This window comes from Parus major, chromosome 12 (genome assembly GCF_001522545.3).
Source record: "Parus major isolate Abel chromosome 12, Parus_major1.1, whole genome shotgun sequence".
Classification (NCBI taxonomy): domain Eukaryota; kingdom Metazoa; phylum Chordata; class Aves; order Passeriformes; family Paridae; genus Parus; species Parus major.
This window is the reverse complement of record NC_031781.1, coordinates 14,701,264-14,720,531: the sequence shown is the minus strand read 5'-3', so window position 1 is coordinate 14,720,531 and position 19,268 is coordinate 14,701,264. Positions and strand designations below refer to the sequence as shown.

Here is a 19,268-nt window from a genome sequence, read left to right as displayed (position 1 = left end):
GGAGGAGAAAAGTCTGGCTCATTTATTAAATGTGAACAATGGCCGAAGGGAGACCAAGCTAAGCTTGTGTACTCCACCCTACAAATCAGGATAACAACACCACAAACACGCTTCTCCAATGAAATAACCTCAGATATGAGCCAACACCCTGATTTATTCCCTTCCCCAAGTCCTGGATTGGTCCGTTTGGGATCCTCTTTGGGACTGGCCGCTTTCCCGGGCCATGATTGGTCTAGAACAGTGCTCATCCCGCTCCAAGCGTTTTCTCAAGGCATTGTGTGATTGGTGGATGCTTCTTCCAGTCATCACTTAAGGTATTGACAAGCCCTTCATTACCTCATGTTCTGGAATGTTCTTTTCTTCTACCAGTCCAGGCCCTTACAAGCCTCGATATTTCTTACTAATCCACCATATTCCAATCTCCAGACCCCAACCCAGTCTCAATCCCAAATAAACCAAAGTCATTAACAGTAATACCAACCATCATCTTGACAACTTTATATCATAATCAGACATAATTAACATTTACCTCTTGTAACTTTGTAACCCATAACATTAATTAACACTTCAGTAATAGCAACTTTAATTAACCTCCCAGGCTTAATAAAAAGGTCACTTATAACAGGCTGGTGCCTGGCCTGAAATTTGTTTCCCCACTTCATCCCAGTAATGGGCTACAATTAGGTTTTTTATTTTATTTTGGTGAACTTGAAATAAAACATTGCTAAAACTTAAAGCAAAGTCATAGGGGAACCAAGGCATTTCTTGGTCTATTTTTCTCCCCACACTCCCCAAACTAAAATTATTTTTACACCCTGATTAGACAAACCAGCCACCTGCTGCTCTCCCTTGCCTGCTGCCATTCCCAGGTACCTTTGGCCTTCTTGTGCAGAGCGTCTCCACTGGCACAGAGGAAAGGGAATCACTTGAGGTCTGTCCACTCCCACCATTTGGTTGGTTAAAACAATTTGGCTGCTTGGTTGGGTTTTGTTGGGTTTTGGTTGGAGTTTTTTATTTTAATTTAAAAGAAAAAAAAAAAAGTGATGACAAAAACTGATTCTGCAATATTAAATAAAAACAACAAGAAATGCACCATTTGGACCCAATGACATAAAGATGATTATTTACAGCTCAAGTAATTAAATGCATCAACTGCACTACTAACCCCCTCACCATGTTTAAAGAGCTTCAAGAGAAAATGTGATAGATTTTTAGACTGAGTAATAAATCTCCCTCCCCCCCAGCCCCTAAAATTGGATGTGATACATATATATATAGAATGTCATAAAACAGCCTCCAAGTGGCAGGAAGCACAGCTACACCAAGCCATGGTAACGAGTAGCATTACCCACCAGCCAATATGGGACTTGGCTGAATTCTGCATTTTAACTGAAGATTATTTTAAAGAATTATGTCCTTTGTTCTGTATGTTTTACTTGTCTGCCAATTATTTTCTAAGTTTTGGCCTCTAAAAAGTCTTCCTGCTCTGTCATGGACAGCAGTGTAATAAAACATCCAGCCTGTGCTGTTTAATAATTATTTTGGATGATAATTTTGAGTAATTCCAATAAGGTCTTTTCATCACACTCATCCCCACACCATTTTGGCTGCTGCAGCTTCTGTTTCCTACATGAGAACAGCAGCAGAATTTTGCTCTGACTGCCAGCAGCCCCCCACGAGCCCTCAGGATCCACCCCTACATCAGCAGAACTCTGATGTTCTCCCTGCCTTGCCCTCCCAGCTTCCCTCCCAGGCTTCAGCACTTCCATCCTCCTGCTGCTTCAGAAGCTGAGGGATGAAGACCAAAAGAAGGCAGAGCTCCATGTCTTTGCACAAGCACAGCTGTAAAATAATACAAGCCTGTGCTTTTACTGGAGAAATATGAGTGTGATTAATAAAGCTGCACTGGCTCCCACACAGGAATGCTTGCTGAGCACCTGTAGGTATAAACAGGAATATAAACTTCCACAAATACAGCTCGAATCAGAAACAAATGGATTATTGTCTTTTACAAAGATCTCTCCCAAGCCGGAATCCTTTCGGTGCTGTTGGAGGGCAGCAGGCTGTAACTCTATCAGCCCCTTCCCCTCCCCTGTTACGAAGCAGGTGCCACTGAATGATGAAAACTTGCTTTATTTCAGCCTTCCCACTCAGCCCCCAAGCCAGAGCTTTCCAAAACACTTTCCCTGCAGGAGTTCTAATAATGCCTTTTGCAGCCATCGTAATTAGCTGTTTACCCCCCAAACATTGCTTTTTTGGCACAACTCTTCACAATGACTTCACCTACTTTCCACGGAGGAAAATTTCATGTTTGGGAAACTGGATTATTGGAGGATTTACTTTTCTCTAGCAGGGAGAGTGGCTCTCAGCCTGCGGGACAGCTGCTGTGAGGGCTGCGGGAGGAAGGCGCTGCTCCCAGCCCGACTCCTCCTGCGGCTCGGTGGCTTCTCCCCCAGCAGGAGCGGCCGGGCTGGCTCACAGCAGCAGCTGCCGAGTCTTCTCGTATGTCCCCAGGAAGATGAAGCCTCCCAGGCTGATGGCTGCCATCCGTGGGACAACACCTGCGAACAAGCTGAAGGCAAAGGAAAGGCAGTTGGAGAGGATGAGCGGGGAGTGGAGGCAGGGGCTTCGGAAAACAAAGCCAAGAAAAACTCTCTCTTGCTGGTTTCTTAAATCCCACTCTGCTGCTCACTGAAGGAATCTGTCTGGACTTCCCCAACACAGCACTCCCAAGGCTTGCTGTTTTTAACCCCTCTCCACACTCCTCGGGAAAGGGCTGAGGCAGAAGGAAAAGGCAGGAGGCCATTATGGGCCAATGCAAAGGGGAGCTCAGGCTCATGCCCACCAAGAGCTGCAGACAGGTGGGAAGATCCTGTCCTCCACTGCCCCCACCAGCCTCTCTGGGCCAGGGGCTCCCCTTTGCAGAGACAGCCCTGCTCACTGCAGTGGCTCGTTCCCAGGAACACACAACAGCCGTGAGGGAGCAGAAATACTCCATTTGTGGTGCCTTCAGCTGCCACCCATTTCATGATCTTCATCGTCCTTTGAAATTAACAGGGAACTTATGCAAAGCCAATTGTTTGACACATCTAAACTCACAGATGGTTTAGCAACTTCAGGACAGGCCAGTGTATCCTCCCAGAGGATTACAGGCTTCCTTTGTGGAGAAACCCCCTTCCAGATCTATGGCACTCAGCCTGGCTGAGCTCCACAGGGATCCTGTCCTTGGCTTTCCCAAACACTTTCTGGTCCCTGTGAGGAGCGTGTCCAGAGAGGGACACGTTGTGATTCCTGTGAGACCTGGCTGCTCAGGAGCTCCCTGCTCCTGCTGCACAGGGAAACCTCTGGCAGTAATGAGCTCTGCTAAGGAGCCTGGAGCACACAGGCAGATGGAAACATTTTATGGCTTTACTAGACAGCAATTGGGCCTATTACCATAATGACAGCTTTAAAACAGAGTAATTTGTACAAGGCATGTATGGACAGAGCACTGATAGGGCAAATCCTAGGGAGCAGCACACAGCATCCCTCTCCTGCGGAATTAGGGAGCCTCATTACGGGAGCAGGGGCAGACATTTGTTTCCAGAACAGCCCACTCGAGACACAGCTATTACACAAACAGGGGCCCATAACTGAGTTACCCAGAAGCTGCATCCCTGGCAACCCGTATTACTAACCATCACTTCCAAGAATCCTGGCCCTGCTTCTCCCCGTTTCCTGCTCCCACCTGCCACCTGTGGCCTCTCCAATCCATGCTTCCCCCATGGGCTCCCTTTCTGTGTGAGGGCAGAGCTGAACAGCTGCAGGAAGGTCCCAAATCCAAAGAGCAGAGCTCTGTGGCAGGTCTGATCCAAACTGGTCTCTGCTGGGCCACGCCTGCCTCCATCAGCAGATGAAACAAATTGGGTTTATTTCTGCTGGCCCCATCAGAAACCGCTCTGGTGGGCAGAGGTCTGCTGTCTAGTTGGATTTGGTCTGTCTGGAGATTTCACCTGGCACTCTGCCACTCCTCAGCTCCTAACAGGAGACTAACAGGACCCCTGCAGTTACCCTTCATATCATTGAATTATCTAGGTTGAAAAAGGACAAGTCCAAAACAACCCAGCACTGCCCAGCCCACCACTAACCCATGTCCCCAAGCACCACAGTTACACACGTTTTGAACACTTCCAGAGGTGCTGATCCTACTGCTTTTCCCTGGGAAAGAGGGTAAGGCAATGCAGCTCAGAGGGGCCAGTGCCAAAAAAACCACTGTGTGCTTGGCCACAAAACCTAAGAAGTACCCTCTGGACCAAGGAGGTGACCATACTGAGACAAACCACTGCTTTCCTCTGGCTACAGCTCTGCACTGAGCTCTCTGTGTGGGCAGCTTGTGCTCTGCACAGCAGCCAGCGGGGCCTGGCTGTGGGGAACAGCATGGCTGGGCATCAGGGAACAGGCAGGGACACAGGGGGTGAGCAGGACTGCATGGAGAGGACACTGAGCAGGACTGCATGGAGAGGACACTGAGCAGGACTGCATGGAGAGGACACTGAGCAGGACTGTAAGGAGAGGACACTAAGCAGGATGAGCACAGGCTGGGCAGGAGAGCGAAGACAGGGCCCAGGCCCAGCCACAAAGCCTGTCCAGAGCTCAGGGGAGGCCTTGGGCAGCTGATAAATGGCACACAACGAGCTTCAGTGAGGCAGTTTATAGTGGCTTTTATACCCCATAGCTCCTCCCATAGCTCTTTGATAGGTTCATGAGTCTCCTCCTGCAGCAGGGTTACCCCACAGCTCAACCTGCAGCTCGGTGCTGGAAGCTCCCTCCCTCTGCTTGGCTGCCAGGTGAAATTCCCCCAAAGACAGGACCTTTCTCTACTTCCCAAAGAGAATTCTCTCCGAGGGGGGTGCCCAGCAACAGAGACTTTCTCTCTGCATGTGCCATTACTGCTGAGGCATGTGCCCTTCTGGTATTTTTCCACTGAAATCGAGATTCATAATCCATACTTCAACAAATAAAACTAAACTATGTCGAGGGAGTATTATTTCAAAATTAAATCGGTACCTCACACGTGCCAGTTCCACTCTGACCAGGAAGCTCATGGGAGGAACAGGACACCTGCTGCAATACTACCAGCTCCATCCCCAACTCCACACAGGACACCTCACCAAGAGCATTACCACTCCAATAACCCTCGTGTTTCTCAACAAGAAGCTTCAGCCATGGCTTTCAAACACCACTGTCTCCTTGTGTGAAAAGCTGTCAGACAAGATGCAAACTCCCTCTCCTGTGAATGATTCCTCTACCCTGCTGGCAAGAGCAAAGAGGTTCACAGATCCTCTCACCCCATCCCAACCCCTGCCACAGTCCTGGCTCTCCCTGGACAGAAAGGGATGTGGAATTTCTTGGCGTGAAGCAGAGGGATTTACTAGGTGCAGACCAGGAAGCTGAGCCCTGTGCTCTGGTTTTAATAAGGTGGCAATAAGCAATGCGTCTTTCTGCCCTCAGAATTCCTCCTCTTCAAGTACGAGATTTATTAGAGGAGCCATAAATCATGTCATGTTGTAACTGGCCAAAAAAGCCCGACATTTTTATTGGTTTTGATTAATAGATTTATAATTGGCAGCAGGCATGGCAGCCTCTGCGTTTATTTTTCCCAAGACTTTCTTCCTTTTCCTCGCAGCTGACGCAGCTTGGCCTCCTTTACATGTTACTTTTTCTCCAAATCTCTTATTGTTTTGATTTCAACTAAATTGTGTTCCCTTTGGTCCTAGTCCATTGGTGCTATCTTTGGGCAGAGATTAATTCTGGGTTGTTTAGAAAAGGGCATTGCTGAAACACCCTGAAAAGAAGACAAACATACATTTTCACTTTCTGCTGTTAGCTGGGGGATGGGGGAAGTTTCCTCAGTCAAATCCATGCCTCTTCACACCCTTCAGAGCTCAACTTCCACTAACAGCAGACATGGCCTCACTTCTTCCAGTCCCTTTCAAAACATGCCTTAAGGGTCCACAAAGCCATGCAGGACCCAAAATTCATCTGCTGCCACATCACCTTGTCTCAGGCAAACCTGAGACAGCCCATCCCTGAGTGCTGCTGGGGGGCACAGCTGGATGCCTTCCTGGAATCAGTGTTCAGGAACTTCCTGCAATTTGTTTTGAATTATTTCCCACATGTGTAGAAAGAGGGTTGAACTTTTATTATCTGGGCAAGCAGAGATCAGATGTTCAGAGAAAGCTGTCCCCTGCAAAGCTGCGTTGTGCACAGTGCTTTGGGCAACAAAGGTTAGAACAATGCCCTGAAAGAGTGGGAGGGTTAAAAACATAGAGAAAACTACAAGAAAAATCCCCAAGCTTCCAAAAATCCCTCCATTTCTCTTCCAGGCCCTACTGAAGGAAGCACAGGCTGAACTTCATGGACTGGAGAAGTTAAGACATATATTCACTTTCAGAGGTCAACTACTGGTATAACTACTATACAACTACTGGTATATGCACCCAAAGAGGACAAGGTGGTGTAAATGAAGCAGTGTCAGTAAAAATCAATAATAATTTTGACACCTCTAAACATTCTAGAAACACTAGCAGAAGACTCCATCTTCCCACACTGCTCCAAGGCCAGGAGAGCAATTCTGTGTCTCAGAACTGGACAAAGTGAGACACTAAAGAGACTAGATGGACATCACCTCAGACTTCCACAGCTGGTCAGAGGAAAGCCCAGAACATTTCCAAACTCTGGCTACAGCAGGAAAGCCTCGGAGAGCTGCTCTGTGGCTGCTCAGACCTACTCTTTGTACTCAAGCCAGGCTCAGAAAACTTGCACTTTTGCAATGGGTTCCACACTGCAAAAATCCAGGGGCACATACTCAAGGCCAAGGGATATACTCCCAACAATGTCCCTTTTCTGTGCTCTTCCCTGGACATTGCCCTCAGCCAGGGCTAAGGTGAGGACACTCAACCTCCCTGAGGGACTTGTTTGTGGCTACCCAACTGTTGCTCCCTGCCCAGGTGTGCAGCAATCAAAAGGCTTTTCTGTGTGCCAGTATTTAAATGTAAACAGATCCCATCCCATCCTCTCACACCCCCTAAAACACACAGACAACACAACCCCTGAGGTGCAGCACGTCCTTACCCTGACAGGCCTTGTGTCCTCCAGATGCCACCAAGGGCAGCCAGCACGTTCCCGCTGGCGTTGCTGGAACCAGCCTGCACCACAGAGAGAGAGATTGGAAAGTGTTGGCAGAGGTTTAGTTATTTACTGAGCTCCTGTCCCTGGTTAGTACTACATGACAGGAATTACAGATATCCTAATGATCTCCTTACCCCAAGCACAGGCAAAAGCTTCTCATCTCCAGGAATGAAAAAAAGGGTGGAAAGTGAAACAGAGGCACAGAAGAACAAAACAATCAAGGTCACAGAGTTGGTTAGTTCAGAACTGGGCACCCAGTCCCTTCAGCTCTGCATCTACCAGCTGATACTGTAAGACCTTAATAAAAACCCACTCTCACAGCACCAAGTGATTTTGGTGCTTCTTTAGATTTAAAAACAAAAAAACCCTCAAACCCTGAGTAGTATATTGCATGTGAAAATTGTCTTGAGTGCAAAACAGAGGACAAACAGCAGGACTTAAATTCCATGTGTGACCTAGTTAATGTGAAATGACTAATATAAACTGAATGGTCTCAAAGCACCCTCATTTCTTTACCTAGTTGCTCAGGAGAGAGGCAGAGAGAAATGAAACACAGTTTTTACAGGTTTATCACTGACGCTACCCAAAGACAAAGAAGCTGCAACAGACACAACCCAGCAATGACAGATAACACAGCAACATGGTGAACACAGATGTGACTCTGCTGGGGAGGTGCATGTTAGCAACAAGAAACGCCCCAAAATGAGAGACAGGAGCAACAGGGTAAAAAACACCCAGAGAAGCTCCAGAATGCCCATCCTTCACCAACACAACAGCTCTTTTCAGGGCTGGGACAGGTTTTAGGAACATCTACCTGCTGTGGGCTCTTAGCTCAGTAGCTGTCAGTTCTGCCCTGGCTCAGTGAGATGATGATGGGAACACCAGACTCACTATAAATTTCTAAACTTATTAAACTTACTGTTCTTATAAGCAATCTTCCTTCTGCCCTCATTGGCAGATGTTGGCCATCACAATCTATAGTTTAAAATTTTATGTCAGAAAATCCAGTACCAAGCCCTCCTCAGAAAAGACATACACACACAGTCAGAATTATCAAAACAACAGAATAAATCCCTGATGGGTAGTTTAACTTTGGATGTCTGACTGTACAGGGCTTTTCTCCTTAAGACACTGCATGAGACTCTGGAAGCTGAGCACAAGCCCCAGTCTGTTTCAGACAGCTCCTTTGGGAAAGGACCAGAGAAGCATTCAAGGAAAGGAGCACAACAATTTCATTAGTTCTGCATGCAGTGCCTGTTTACATCTACTCCTGCCTTCTAGGACAAGAACAGAAATGATTATTAATAGGTGCTGGATTTCATTCTGTAACAACCCTACAGAAAGCCTGGAATACCCAGGCCATTCACCAGCCTGTCTGGTGGCCTCCTTCCCTCTTACCTTTGCCAACATAATTCTTGTTTTTGCTACGTCGAGCGGTGTGGTGACTGCAGCTGCAAATCCACCTGAGAAAATTAAAATACCAAGCACAAGTGAGACATTGTTGTGTGAATATGAATGCCACACTGCCTATAATTCCCAGGGCTGTGGTCAACACTGCTCTGTTATTAATGCCTACAGCACGTTCCCTCACGTCAGAGCCCAGGTACGTCTGTCCAAAGTCTGTACACAGATGTTTTGTTACTGTGTATTGATTTTAGAAAACAGCTCTCTATTGCTTAACTGTAAATCCAAACATCCCCAGGGACATTACTGTCTTTTTGTTCTAGACTCTGTACACATATGAACATAGGAAGGTTTTAAGGATAACAGATTCCACTTCCAACATCTACAGCAATTTTGGAAAGAAAAAACTGCTTACTCATTTTCAGAGATGGGAAAATAAACCAGTCCCACTGTGCTCTGCATAGAGAATTAAAGTCTGACCATTTAAATGCTAGAAAGATAGAAACATGCTCTGTATCTGTACCACATATGCTTGGGCTTCTCACTAGATAAACACAGACTGGATCTGGGACTGTTTCAAGGAAAAAAGACAAGTTAGTGTTTGGGATGGAGCTCATCTCCAGCAGATTAAATCAGCTCCACTTTGGATAATAACAATGTGAAGCTGCCCAAGGGTCTTAGGAAATTGTCAGAAGTCTGCGGTCACAAGTGCCATCTTACCCTCAGGGGCATTTTTATTCTCTGCTCTCTCCCAAACTTCACCCTTGGAGCTCATTATTGTCACTTGCCACAGCCAGCTCAGCTGTGACTTTCCTCCTGCAAGCCAGAAATCTTCGGTTTATCCATCTGCATGTCTCACCCCCAAACATGTGTGTGTCTGGCTTCGTATTTTAACCCTGTGACTACAGCCTGGCCTCTTGTGCTATCTAGGGACCATCTCTGCTGCTTTTCCTCCCAGGATTTTATTCCTTTTGCCTTATTTCCCCATCCTAAAATCAATTCTAATATTTCCCTCATCTATTCAAAGTATTTTCAGAGAGTAATTCATGTTGAGGAAGAACCAAAGTGAAGGAAACTTCTAAAATGCAGGAACAGCAGTAAGTGAAGAATGAAAGGGGAAGAAAGGGGGGAGAAAAGAGCAAGAGACTTGTTCTGAAATCTTTCTTCTTCCTCCTAATTTTTTCTCTTCTCTGGGGTTTGTATAAATCCTGTATCTGCTACAGCTGGGAACAAAGTGACTCCAAAGACTGAAGCCTACACAGTACCCAGGGAATAAGCTAAAAATAATCTATTTTCTGTTCCAAGTTTCATGGAATGTAGAAAAATTGATCTCTCTTTTCTTGGGATGGGAGAAGGGAAGAAAACATTTCTTCAAAAATCTGTAAAGTAATGAAAAAAACCTCAAAAAAACCACAAACATTTTCCCTGCTGGCTTGTGTTTTTACCTGCATCTCTCTCTCAACCACCTTAACTTGAACATATTAAACCCCTGTTTTATGACAGAGGAGACTGGGCCAGCTGGCACCCTACTTGACTTCTTACAGCTAATTAAGGAACGTCCCATGACAGTTCAGGAGATGCAGTAAGGCACATGTGCAGTCCCCTGGATCTCAAACAAGAATAGCCAGAAAGCTGAGTTAGTGAGCAGCCCAAAATGCCCGGTTTTAGGAGCAGCCTCCACTCCCATAAGGTTGGCCCATGTGGTTCACCCTGCCGGAAGCTTTCTAGCAGTGATACCTCACTGAAAAGCAGAAAAATGGGCTGTATTCAAGAAGTCAAAGCAGAAACTATGAGCAAGTTAAACTAAATTCCAGTCCATTCTTGGACCTTCTTTAAGGTCAGAAAATCTTTTTATTGTGAGCCAGTTTTTGCATAAGTGACCAAAAGACTTTGAGAGAATGGTCTGGATAGAAACTTTGGTACTCATGTCAGCAATGTATTTTTAGAATGGTAAAAATAATCTCCATGGAAAATAGTGCCTTTACAAGTCTGGATGTAGAAGCCCTTCCTTTGCCCACAGACCAAGCTAAAATTAAACAGTGAACCACATGGATGTCAGGCCTGTATCAAGCAAAAAAATCTCAAAGCATCACCCAGCTCTGATGGCAACACTTTAATCAGACTAACTTATGTCCCTTATCAGATCCATGTAACTTTTTTAATGTATTTATTCCTGAGAGTTTCTTATTGGCAGTGGCTTCAGTCTTGGCTGATATAGTGGTTAGAGCAAACACAATTTATCCTGACATGATGTTCCCAAATTCTTATCTGAAAAGTTTAATCAAGGCTGATTGGTTTTCATTTTTTCCCCAGCTGACATCTGGATCTTCCCTACTCTTTTGTTATTAACATTTCAGTGTTTCTTTTTCCATCACTGGGAAGTATTTGGTACAGATTTACCAATCAATTCAGAATGGCAACAGCAACAATAAAATGCTTCATAAGCACAACAAGCAGCAGGATAGCGGCTAAATTAAAAGCAAGTTTGTATATGCTTGACAAAAACATGAGATTAAAGCTAGCATTTTTGGGGACTGCTTTTTATTGAAGGCAGAGTATCTGACAAAATGAATGTTCTCCAGCCTTAACTCTAAATGTCCAAGATAGTTTTAGAGTGACCTCTGAAAGCTTAGTACCCAGGTATCCAGGAAGAGGATAAAGGAACTTAAAACTTGACTGCTTCCAATCACCAGATTGGTACAAGACACAAACTGTTAAAGCCAGTCTATTCATTGAAAATAGGAGGGCCATGCACTGCACCCAACTGTTCTTTAAATCACTTACTTATTTAATAATCATTCAGTTCTTGCTCACCAAGAGCTGCCCCATGAGGCTGGAGTCTGCTCCACTAATCAGCAACCAGAGTATCAGGTGGACGAGAAAGGCCCAGACACCTCAAGCCTCCCTCTCCTAAATCACCCTGGTTTCTCTGCAGAGCTGATGGAGAAAAAGGCACCTTTGCAGGCAGTCTGTGTCCAGGCTCGCTCACCACCTCACTCTTGAAGAAGGTTCTTTTCTCCCTTGCCCTAGACAGAGCTGGGGATGACTTGGATTTTCACATGGGAGAAGGCTCTTGGCTCGTTAATACTTCCAGCAGAGTGACAAACTCCTCTATTGGGAAAATAAAACTTCACACAGTAGTGGAAAATTCATCACCCATCTCCCAAGAAGTTACAGTGGTCCCTGTATATTCACACATCAGCTGAGCAGCCAAACTTTACCAAGTCAGGGTGTTAAACAGAAAATCCCCTTGCTACTCACACTTTCCCAGTGACCAGTCCTTTATGGAAGTGCTGGTGACAGACATCTGCATAGAATGATTTACCTTTATTTGGCAATAATAATAAAAAGACTTCAGGATTTAAAATATTCCCTGAGGTTGCTGCTGACATTTTCTACCATTTTAGCTGTTATACACAAATAAAAGCATCAGAACTGAGTGAAATGCTTTACCTGGGAACAACACATAACCTTAGGTTCTTGCAGCCTGTAGAATTTGCTGCTACAGGAAAATGTTTCACAGGTACTTAGACACAATCCTCAAATAAGATCCTATGAAGGAAGACAAGTTCTTTGGTTTTGGTCATCTTGCTTTTTTGTTCCATCTTAACTTCTCCTCACCTTTTCTAAAGGGGCCAGGGAATCCTTCTGGCCATTACAGGGGTTCTCCCTGATTCTGAGTTCCTGTTATATGGCCAGACCTGCACTCTCTTCTGTAACACCAGCCCTGTTCTGTAGGTCAAGCTCATCTCAAGAGACAGGAATTTATTCCTTGTTGGAATTAGCCCATCACAGGAAAAGAAAAAAAAAATTTAGGTCAAACTCTTCTATTGGCTTTCTTAATTATTATTTTCTGTGTTGACACCTGGAGGTTACCCAGGACCTTATTTTTTGTTAATAAACAGGTTTTTTTTAACTTTCACCCTAGTATTCATTTCTCTCATTGCCAAAAAGGGATTACTGGAGCCCTTCTCTTCAGAGGAAACATTCATTCCAGGGAGTTTTCTCCTGAAATCTGTCTTGAACCCGAGACAAGGGTTAAAAACCTGAGAGGCTCAGGTCCAACGCTAAACCTCATAGCATCCTCTTACACTGACAGATTTCCAAGTTCACAACTGGTCTTTTTCAGAACTCTTCAATCAATAAGTTCTTCTTTGAACTTTTATTTTATTGGTATCATGTTAAAATTTTTAAGAGGAGGTTTATTCTGGTCCTTTATCAGTGTGGGAATGACACCTGCCTATAGTGGAGCAAAGTGATCCGAGAACCTCTTTGGATTTCAGCAAAAATACCAAGACAAAGCACTGCTTCCTCCAGAGATTTAACCAATTCAGGGTTAGGAGCATGTTCCAAGCAGACTCTGCAGGGAAATCTTGAGAACTGCTCAAAAATTTATTCAGAGCTATAGAGTTAAAGAGGCTTTTAGACACAGTGTGTAATCTTGTCAGAGCCGATTAGATGAAAACAAAAGTGATGGGAAATCCTCCCTGTTAATGTGCAAAAAGCTCTCGTTAGTGCATTATGACTCACTGGACTTGCACCTCCATTCTTGGTGACTTTGTCACCACAGAGCATTAATTATTAATGTTAAGCCACACTTTTTCTTTGGCAGTAAGAAAGAAGGCATCTTACCAGGGGCTATTTTCAGTCACACTAAATGGACGTTCAGGTCCTTTGACAAGCTGGGGATCACCTCGCTGCTCAAGAGCAGTACTTTTCCAACAACTAATACCCAAAGGTAGGATTTCCTTGCTACTGTCCCACTTGCATGAAGAATACAGGAATCCCACACAGAAGCTCTCCTGGGACAGCCTGCCTTGGTGCACAGCAGGGCTGGAGGGGTCCAGCCAGGCAGTCTAAGTCCAGAGAAGACTTGAGCATGGGGTGGAACCAGAATCGTGCCTGTATGGGGACATGCTTCCTTCCTCTGCCTCCATGCCCTGCCCAGATCTGGGGTGGTGTCCAAACAGTTCAGACAAGAGGCAAGGTTTGGTTCAAACACAACCTCAGCCTTATAATCTCATTTAGATCTACCTTTGGGTTCTTCTCCACTGGCTGCTCGGGTATCACCTTTTCCCACTCCCCAAATACTCCAAACATCTCTGTTAAAACAACAAAGATGATGATAAAGCTGGACAAGGCCTTGAGGGATTAAATTATTAACAGATGAGTCAGAAAGGATTCCAAATCTCTAATATTTATGTTCATGCCTGTTACATTTCCATAAAAAGCCCATGGATCACATACATCCTTCTTACATATGAGGGCTGAAACTGCTGCCATTTCACAGGCACTGGGGATGGAATTCAACAGATTGTTGCTCTTGGTTCTGTCTTCACCAAATAGTTATAACCAACTCATACAGACACACACACGTGTATGTGCCATAAAGGGAAGCTAAACAGGACTTTTCTTTCAGTTTTTTTTCAGCTTATTACCCTGCCCCTCAGGACCTTTAACATATTTTTAGAAAGTATTGAATTCAAGCAAAGAACACAAGAGAAAAGCCTGTCTGTGTGATTTCACCATCCCACCACCACCATGGTAGCATTTGACAGCTGATCTGTGTGCAAAGGTTGTTTTTTGGATAACATTCTCCTTTTAAGGTTTATAACACAATGATTTTAAAACACTTCTATGCACACATCCATCTTGTTTAATTCCCAGGGTACTGGTGAGGTTTTAAATTTATTTTTTTTTTGTTTTGGGGTTTTCATTTTTTTGTTTTGGGATAAAAAGAAAGGGATATAGAGTTTTAAAGAGCTCATCTGAGGCTACATGTAGGTAGTTAATAATTTTTAACTCTGGAATCTATTGTTCAGAATGCAGGAAATTATTTTTCCACTGCCTCCCCTCAGCAAGAAGGCTAAATATTTTCAGTGAAATAGAATGGATGCAGTACCAGAATAGATCAGCATCAGGGCCAACTTGTTACGTATTTCAGAGGGAGGCAATGGAGACAGAGGGGAAGGTTCTGATCCAAAAAGAGCTCAAGCTCCTGAGCTTTGAAGCAGGTCCTGAAAGGACACATGGGAAGGGAAGATTACAATACTGCTGGTGAAAAGGAAATAATAGAGAGACAAAGAACAGAGAAAGAAAACCGGGCTGGAGGAAGGGCAACCCAATTTATCCTCACCAATTACAACAGGATCTACAAAATAAGACTCCAGCTCTGCAAAGATTTGTCCTTGGGGAATAGAACCTATGAAGACAACCAGGCTGAAGTGTCTCATCTACCACTACATGGACCTGGAAGTCTCTGTGCTACTCTAGGACCTGGTGTCTCCTCCAACACAAAGTGTTGGTGTCCCCAGAGTGTGCCAAAGGACAGTGAGCACGTGTCCATGCACATCTGTGGCTCTGGAAGCTCCTTCTGCAAGATTTCTGCTAAAAAAGGAGCAGACACTGCTGAACATCTATTAAACAGTAGCAAATCTAAGCACAACTGGTCAGAATCAGGACATACAGAGAAGAAATTAGAGGAACTGGGCTAAATTTCCAACTGAGGCACCAAATTTGACCTCAGGAAATTACTCTGCAAGGCTTTGGGTAAATCAGATAACCTTTCCAGCTCTCTGAACATGCCTGAACACAGTTTTTGTATCAATCTAACTGTAAAGAAATCAACAGTGGTAAATTAATGATCCCCATCACACCTGCAGACATATATATTGCATTTTAAAGTATTTTTAGTCTGTTAGTTTGATTTGTTTCAAAACAGAAATGAACGATCTGCTTCATTCACTCTTACTTTGTTTGATGAAGGCAGTGTAAAATCCAACAGCAGGATCTTAGACAGAATAAAACTCCCTTCCCATCAACATAAACAGAAAAAATACAGCTGGACAAGACTGCAAGAGGTCACCTAAAATATTCCCTCAGCCCCAAAATGGAATCAGTTCTACCTAAACCATTCCTTCATTGCTCACACACCCAATCTACTTAACTCTGCAGCTACAGCCACACTGCCTTCCCTCAGCTGTGCAGTTTCAGTGCCTTTGAAAATGAAGCCTCAGTCCCTGCTGGAATTCTGCTGCTATTAATACTACACTTCCCCTAACAGAACTTATTTTTAAAAAATTACATACAATGTAATGGCTCTGATTTTTTTAAGTTATCAAAGAACAAGCTTTGCTTTTGATAATCTCTATTTCAAGAAATGCTATAATTTCTCTTTAAACAGGATTTATTTTTTCCACATATTCTGTTACTGGTTTGGAATCTCTAAATGTATTTTAGCTCTGTGGGGAAAAAGCTCTGCCTATCCATCCCTTTACTATTAATCTGTTTTTTCTATTAAGACAGCTGAATCTCTCCTCCCTCAAACTTGTCAGCTATACTGATGAGTCATTAATTGACTTTTTTTCCCCCTCTTTTTGTTTTCTTGGAAACAAGTACAGTAGGCTAAAATCAAGCAAGAAGCCTACTGAAGAATTCAATTAACTTCTGGCTTGTTTGGTAATAAATAGTGCAGTATTGTATTCTGCCACTCTTTATTCTTGCTGTAGTGTCTGGAGATTGCCCAGATGTTTCATCCTCTGGGTTTTTTTGCTGCAGAAGGCTTTTGCCTCCAGGCTGAGCAGTGCTGGCCCTCTGCTCTCCTGCCTCCAGTTAATCTACGTGGCTGTCAGAGCTGTCACAGGAATGGTGAATCACGGCCTCTGCAATCACTTCAGCCCCTGGGGAAGTGCTTGGAGCGAACAGCTGCACAAACCCCCACCCAAACTAAGTTTCTCCTGCATGAGGATTTTACAAATCAACTTTGAAATAATCACAAAGCCTGACTGACAGGCCTGAAGTTTTTAAATAACAGAAATTTGTCAAAAACAAATTGGTTGTCTTTCAAACAGACACCCTGGTTGAGTCTTTTTTTTTTTCTTCCTCTCTTTCCTTTGCTGACTTTCCTATTTCCAAACAACAACTGGATCCGTTTTCTTCTAAACAAACTTGAATTACAAAGGAATGTTGTTCTGCTATACTTAATAGATTTGCACATTTTTCCCTTTCTTCTTTAGTCTTTCCCAGTACAACATATAATCCTTTGCACCTGCAAAAGCTCCACAGACTGCTGACTGCCAAGAATCCACCACGTGACCCTGCTTCCATGACCAGAGTTCCTGTGTTTAAAGAGAAAGGAAAATAAAAAGTTATTAAATGTTTGAATCTATCTGATCCCCATGCGAGTTAACTCTGAGGATGGGAACTTAAGTGAAAAGCTATTTTTGTGGCATTTTTGAGTGATGTAATAAGTGATTTTTCCCAAGGAACTTGTGTACTTGAACAAGCAGATGGAGTGAGAAAGACGTCTGGAACTGAGGAGGGCTTGAAGCAAATTGCTTTCAGGGAATTCATATGTATGTATTTAAGCCTGTGGCCATGCAACTTTGCAAATATTTTGTGAATTTATTTTCTTTTTGGCAGATAAAACAGCACAAAGCAAAACACTGAGCGAGAGGGCGGCATGCAAGAACCAATATCAGCTCAGCCCCGATGTACAAAAGGTTTCCATTTAAAATGAACAGCTCCCACTTCCATGAGATAAAAGTCCTGTTTGTTCCCCTACATTTCTTAAACCAACCCTTCCCCTCACACTCCCCCAAAAAACCCCATCATTAAGAAATTACTCTTATCACTCCCATTATACCCCAAAGCAGGTGTGTCTCTGTTTTTGACTTGGCGTCTTTAGGGACCACACACCCTCCTCTCCATGGCTCCCACACACCCTGCTCCCATCCATTAACTCACAGCAGCATTTAAACACACACATTTAAAGCCCCAACAATAACAGTGCCTTCCAAAAGCACCTCTCACGTCACATCACACAGCCTGACGGGCCTGGGCGGTATCAGCAGCAAAGGCCAGTGTCTGCTGAGAGGGTTTGCCTTGGCAGCTACAGTCACTGTGTCCTCTCCTCCTTCACCCTGCTCCATCACCCCTTTCTCATCTCCTGAAACACTTCACACACTGCAAGCTCCCTGGAGGAGAACCTTCTGGTTTATGATGTGAGGATCAGTACTGAGCAAAAAGCAATGGGATCCACGGCCCTTCTGAGGCCCACCACAGAGAAATCGGCAATTTTATTTTATAGCTGTGGCATTCTCCTTCTTTTTAAAATCATATTACTTCTGTACTATAAAATTTTCTTATGAGCAACTGGATAGCAGTGCTAGGCTGAGATTACTGCTCTTGGACTCCTGGTCTGCACTACAGCCACTTTCCACCGGAGCAGGAGAACTCTGCTCTCGTTTGCTGACTCTTCATTTAACATGCCGTCCTCGTGACTCGCTTCTTCCAACTTGGCTGGTGGTTATATTTCAGTTGAATGTTTTAAAAATCAAACTGTTCAAGCAACAATGGCCAGCCACAATGTTGTTTGGTACCCTGCCACAGCTAAATAGCTGCAGCTCTGCTGTACGAAAGCACTAAAGGGGTTCCAGCCTCTCTAATGCTAGCCATTCTTTTCCTGGTGTTTTTGGTATGGGCTGCTATTCTGCCGTCACCCACAGCAGAAACTGATTTTCATCTCATAAATAAATAAATAGAGATTCATAATTCTTCAAAACCATAATATGCTTTTCTGGAATAACTTAAACTCTTTGGACACACAGTTCTCTTGCAACTCAGTCCTGATGGAAGAAGGACACACTCCCTTAGAAAAACTACCTTCCAGAGTGTCTGGGTGCTGTCAAAGCATAAATCCCACCTTCAGCACCCATCTGCAAAACACTTTGGGTGCTTAAGGAACCTTGAATTGAAAGTCAGGGTTTAAAAACTGAGCTGCCAGAGCCACAACTTTCTTTTGATAAAAACAGAATTATTGTATTTTTTAATTAAATGTTCTCCAAACATCTGTACATCTACAGCTAAACCTGAGAAGTCAGAACAGTTACTGCTGCCATGTAAAAATGCACTGTGGAAGAGCTGCTGGAGGACTAAGGAAAAGCAGCCCATTAATACAGATGTTCATGGCTTTGCCAGAAGCACAGCCTATTCTCAGTCATGATGGGGTTTTATGTTAATGTCATTGTCCGAAGAAGAAGGAAAAGGTCATTCTAATTTCTTGGCATGTAGCTCTAAAATCTAGTTTCTGATAAAGCCTGGCTGCCCAGTGCAGCTCTGCACAAAGAGCCTCTGCCAAGCAAGGCACACGGTGATGAATTCCCATCCATTAGGCCTGCAAATTGACAACAGGTATTTGCAACAGTCATGCAATACGGAAAATGGTTTAAAAGGGTGGAGCCAGGAACAGTTCAATTAAATTAGGGAAAAGAAGAATTGAGGCTGGAGAACAGGAAGCAAATTCCCCAACAGTGAGGTCTACTGAACCGTGGAGCCAGCCTCCCCAGGGAGGAGAGGAAAGCCCTCTCCTTTGAGTCATTTAAAAATAGATTGGAGAAGGCACTCAAGACTGTACTGTGGGGAATAATCCTGCGCTGGCAAGGGCAGGATGGGATGACTTCATGTGTTTCTTTACGTCTCCAATTTCGGTGATTCACCCAGAGCTCCAAACCTGAACATGCAGAAGAGCAAGAGGGAAGCAGGGCACGAGGACACGATCCTGGAGGAAGCCAAGAGGAACAAGTGTCACAGGGCTAAGAGGACTGGCAGGACTCTGGTCCAAATTCTTTCTAACCACATGATGCTGTGGGCCAGGATGACGTGCTGGAGGTCACACATGTTTTCTCTCATAGTCC

General features: G+C 44.3%; 1 protein-coding gene across 4 annotated transcripts in view; it reads right to left on the bottom strand.

Moving 5' to 3' along the window:
- Window position 1: 1 nt before the first annotated feature.
- The window catches only part of SLC25A26 (solute carrier family 25 member 26), an 85,272-nt gene continuing 66,005 nt past the window's right edge, over window positions 2-19,268 (bottom strand). For all 4 annotated transcript variants that reach the window (XM_015640983.2, XM_015640984.2, XM_033517332.1 and 1 more), the window contains 4 exons: window positions 16,622-16,691; window positions 8,569-8,633; window positions 7,114-7,187; window positions 2-2,572 (listed from right to left, as the gene is read on the bottom strand). In XM_015640983.2, the coding sequence (XP_015496469.1) occupies window positions 2,476-2,572; window positions 7,114-7,187; window positions 8,569-8,633; window positions 16,622-16,691 (306 nt within the window). In that variant the 3' untranslated portion in view covers window positions 2-2,475. The remainder of the gene's footprint in view (window positions 2,573-7,113; window positions 7,188-8,568; window positions 8,634-16,621; window positions 16,692-19,268) is intronic.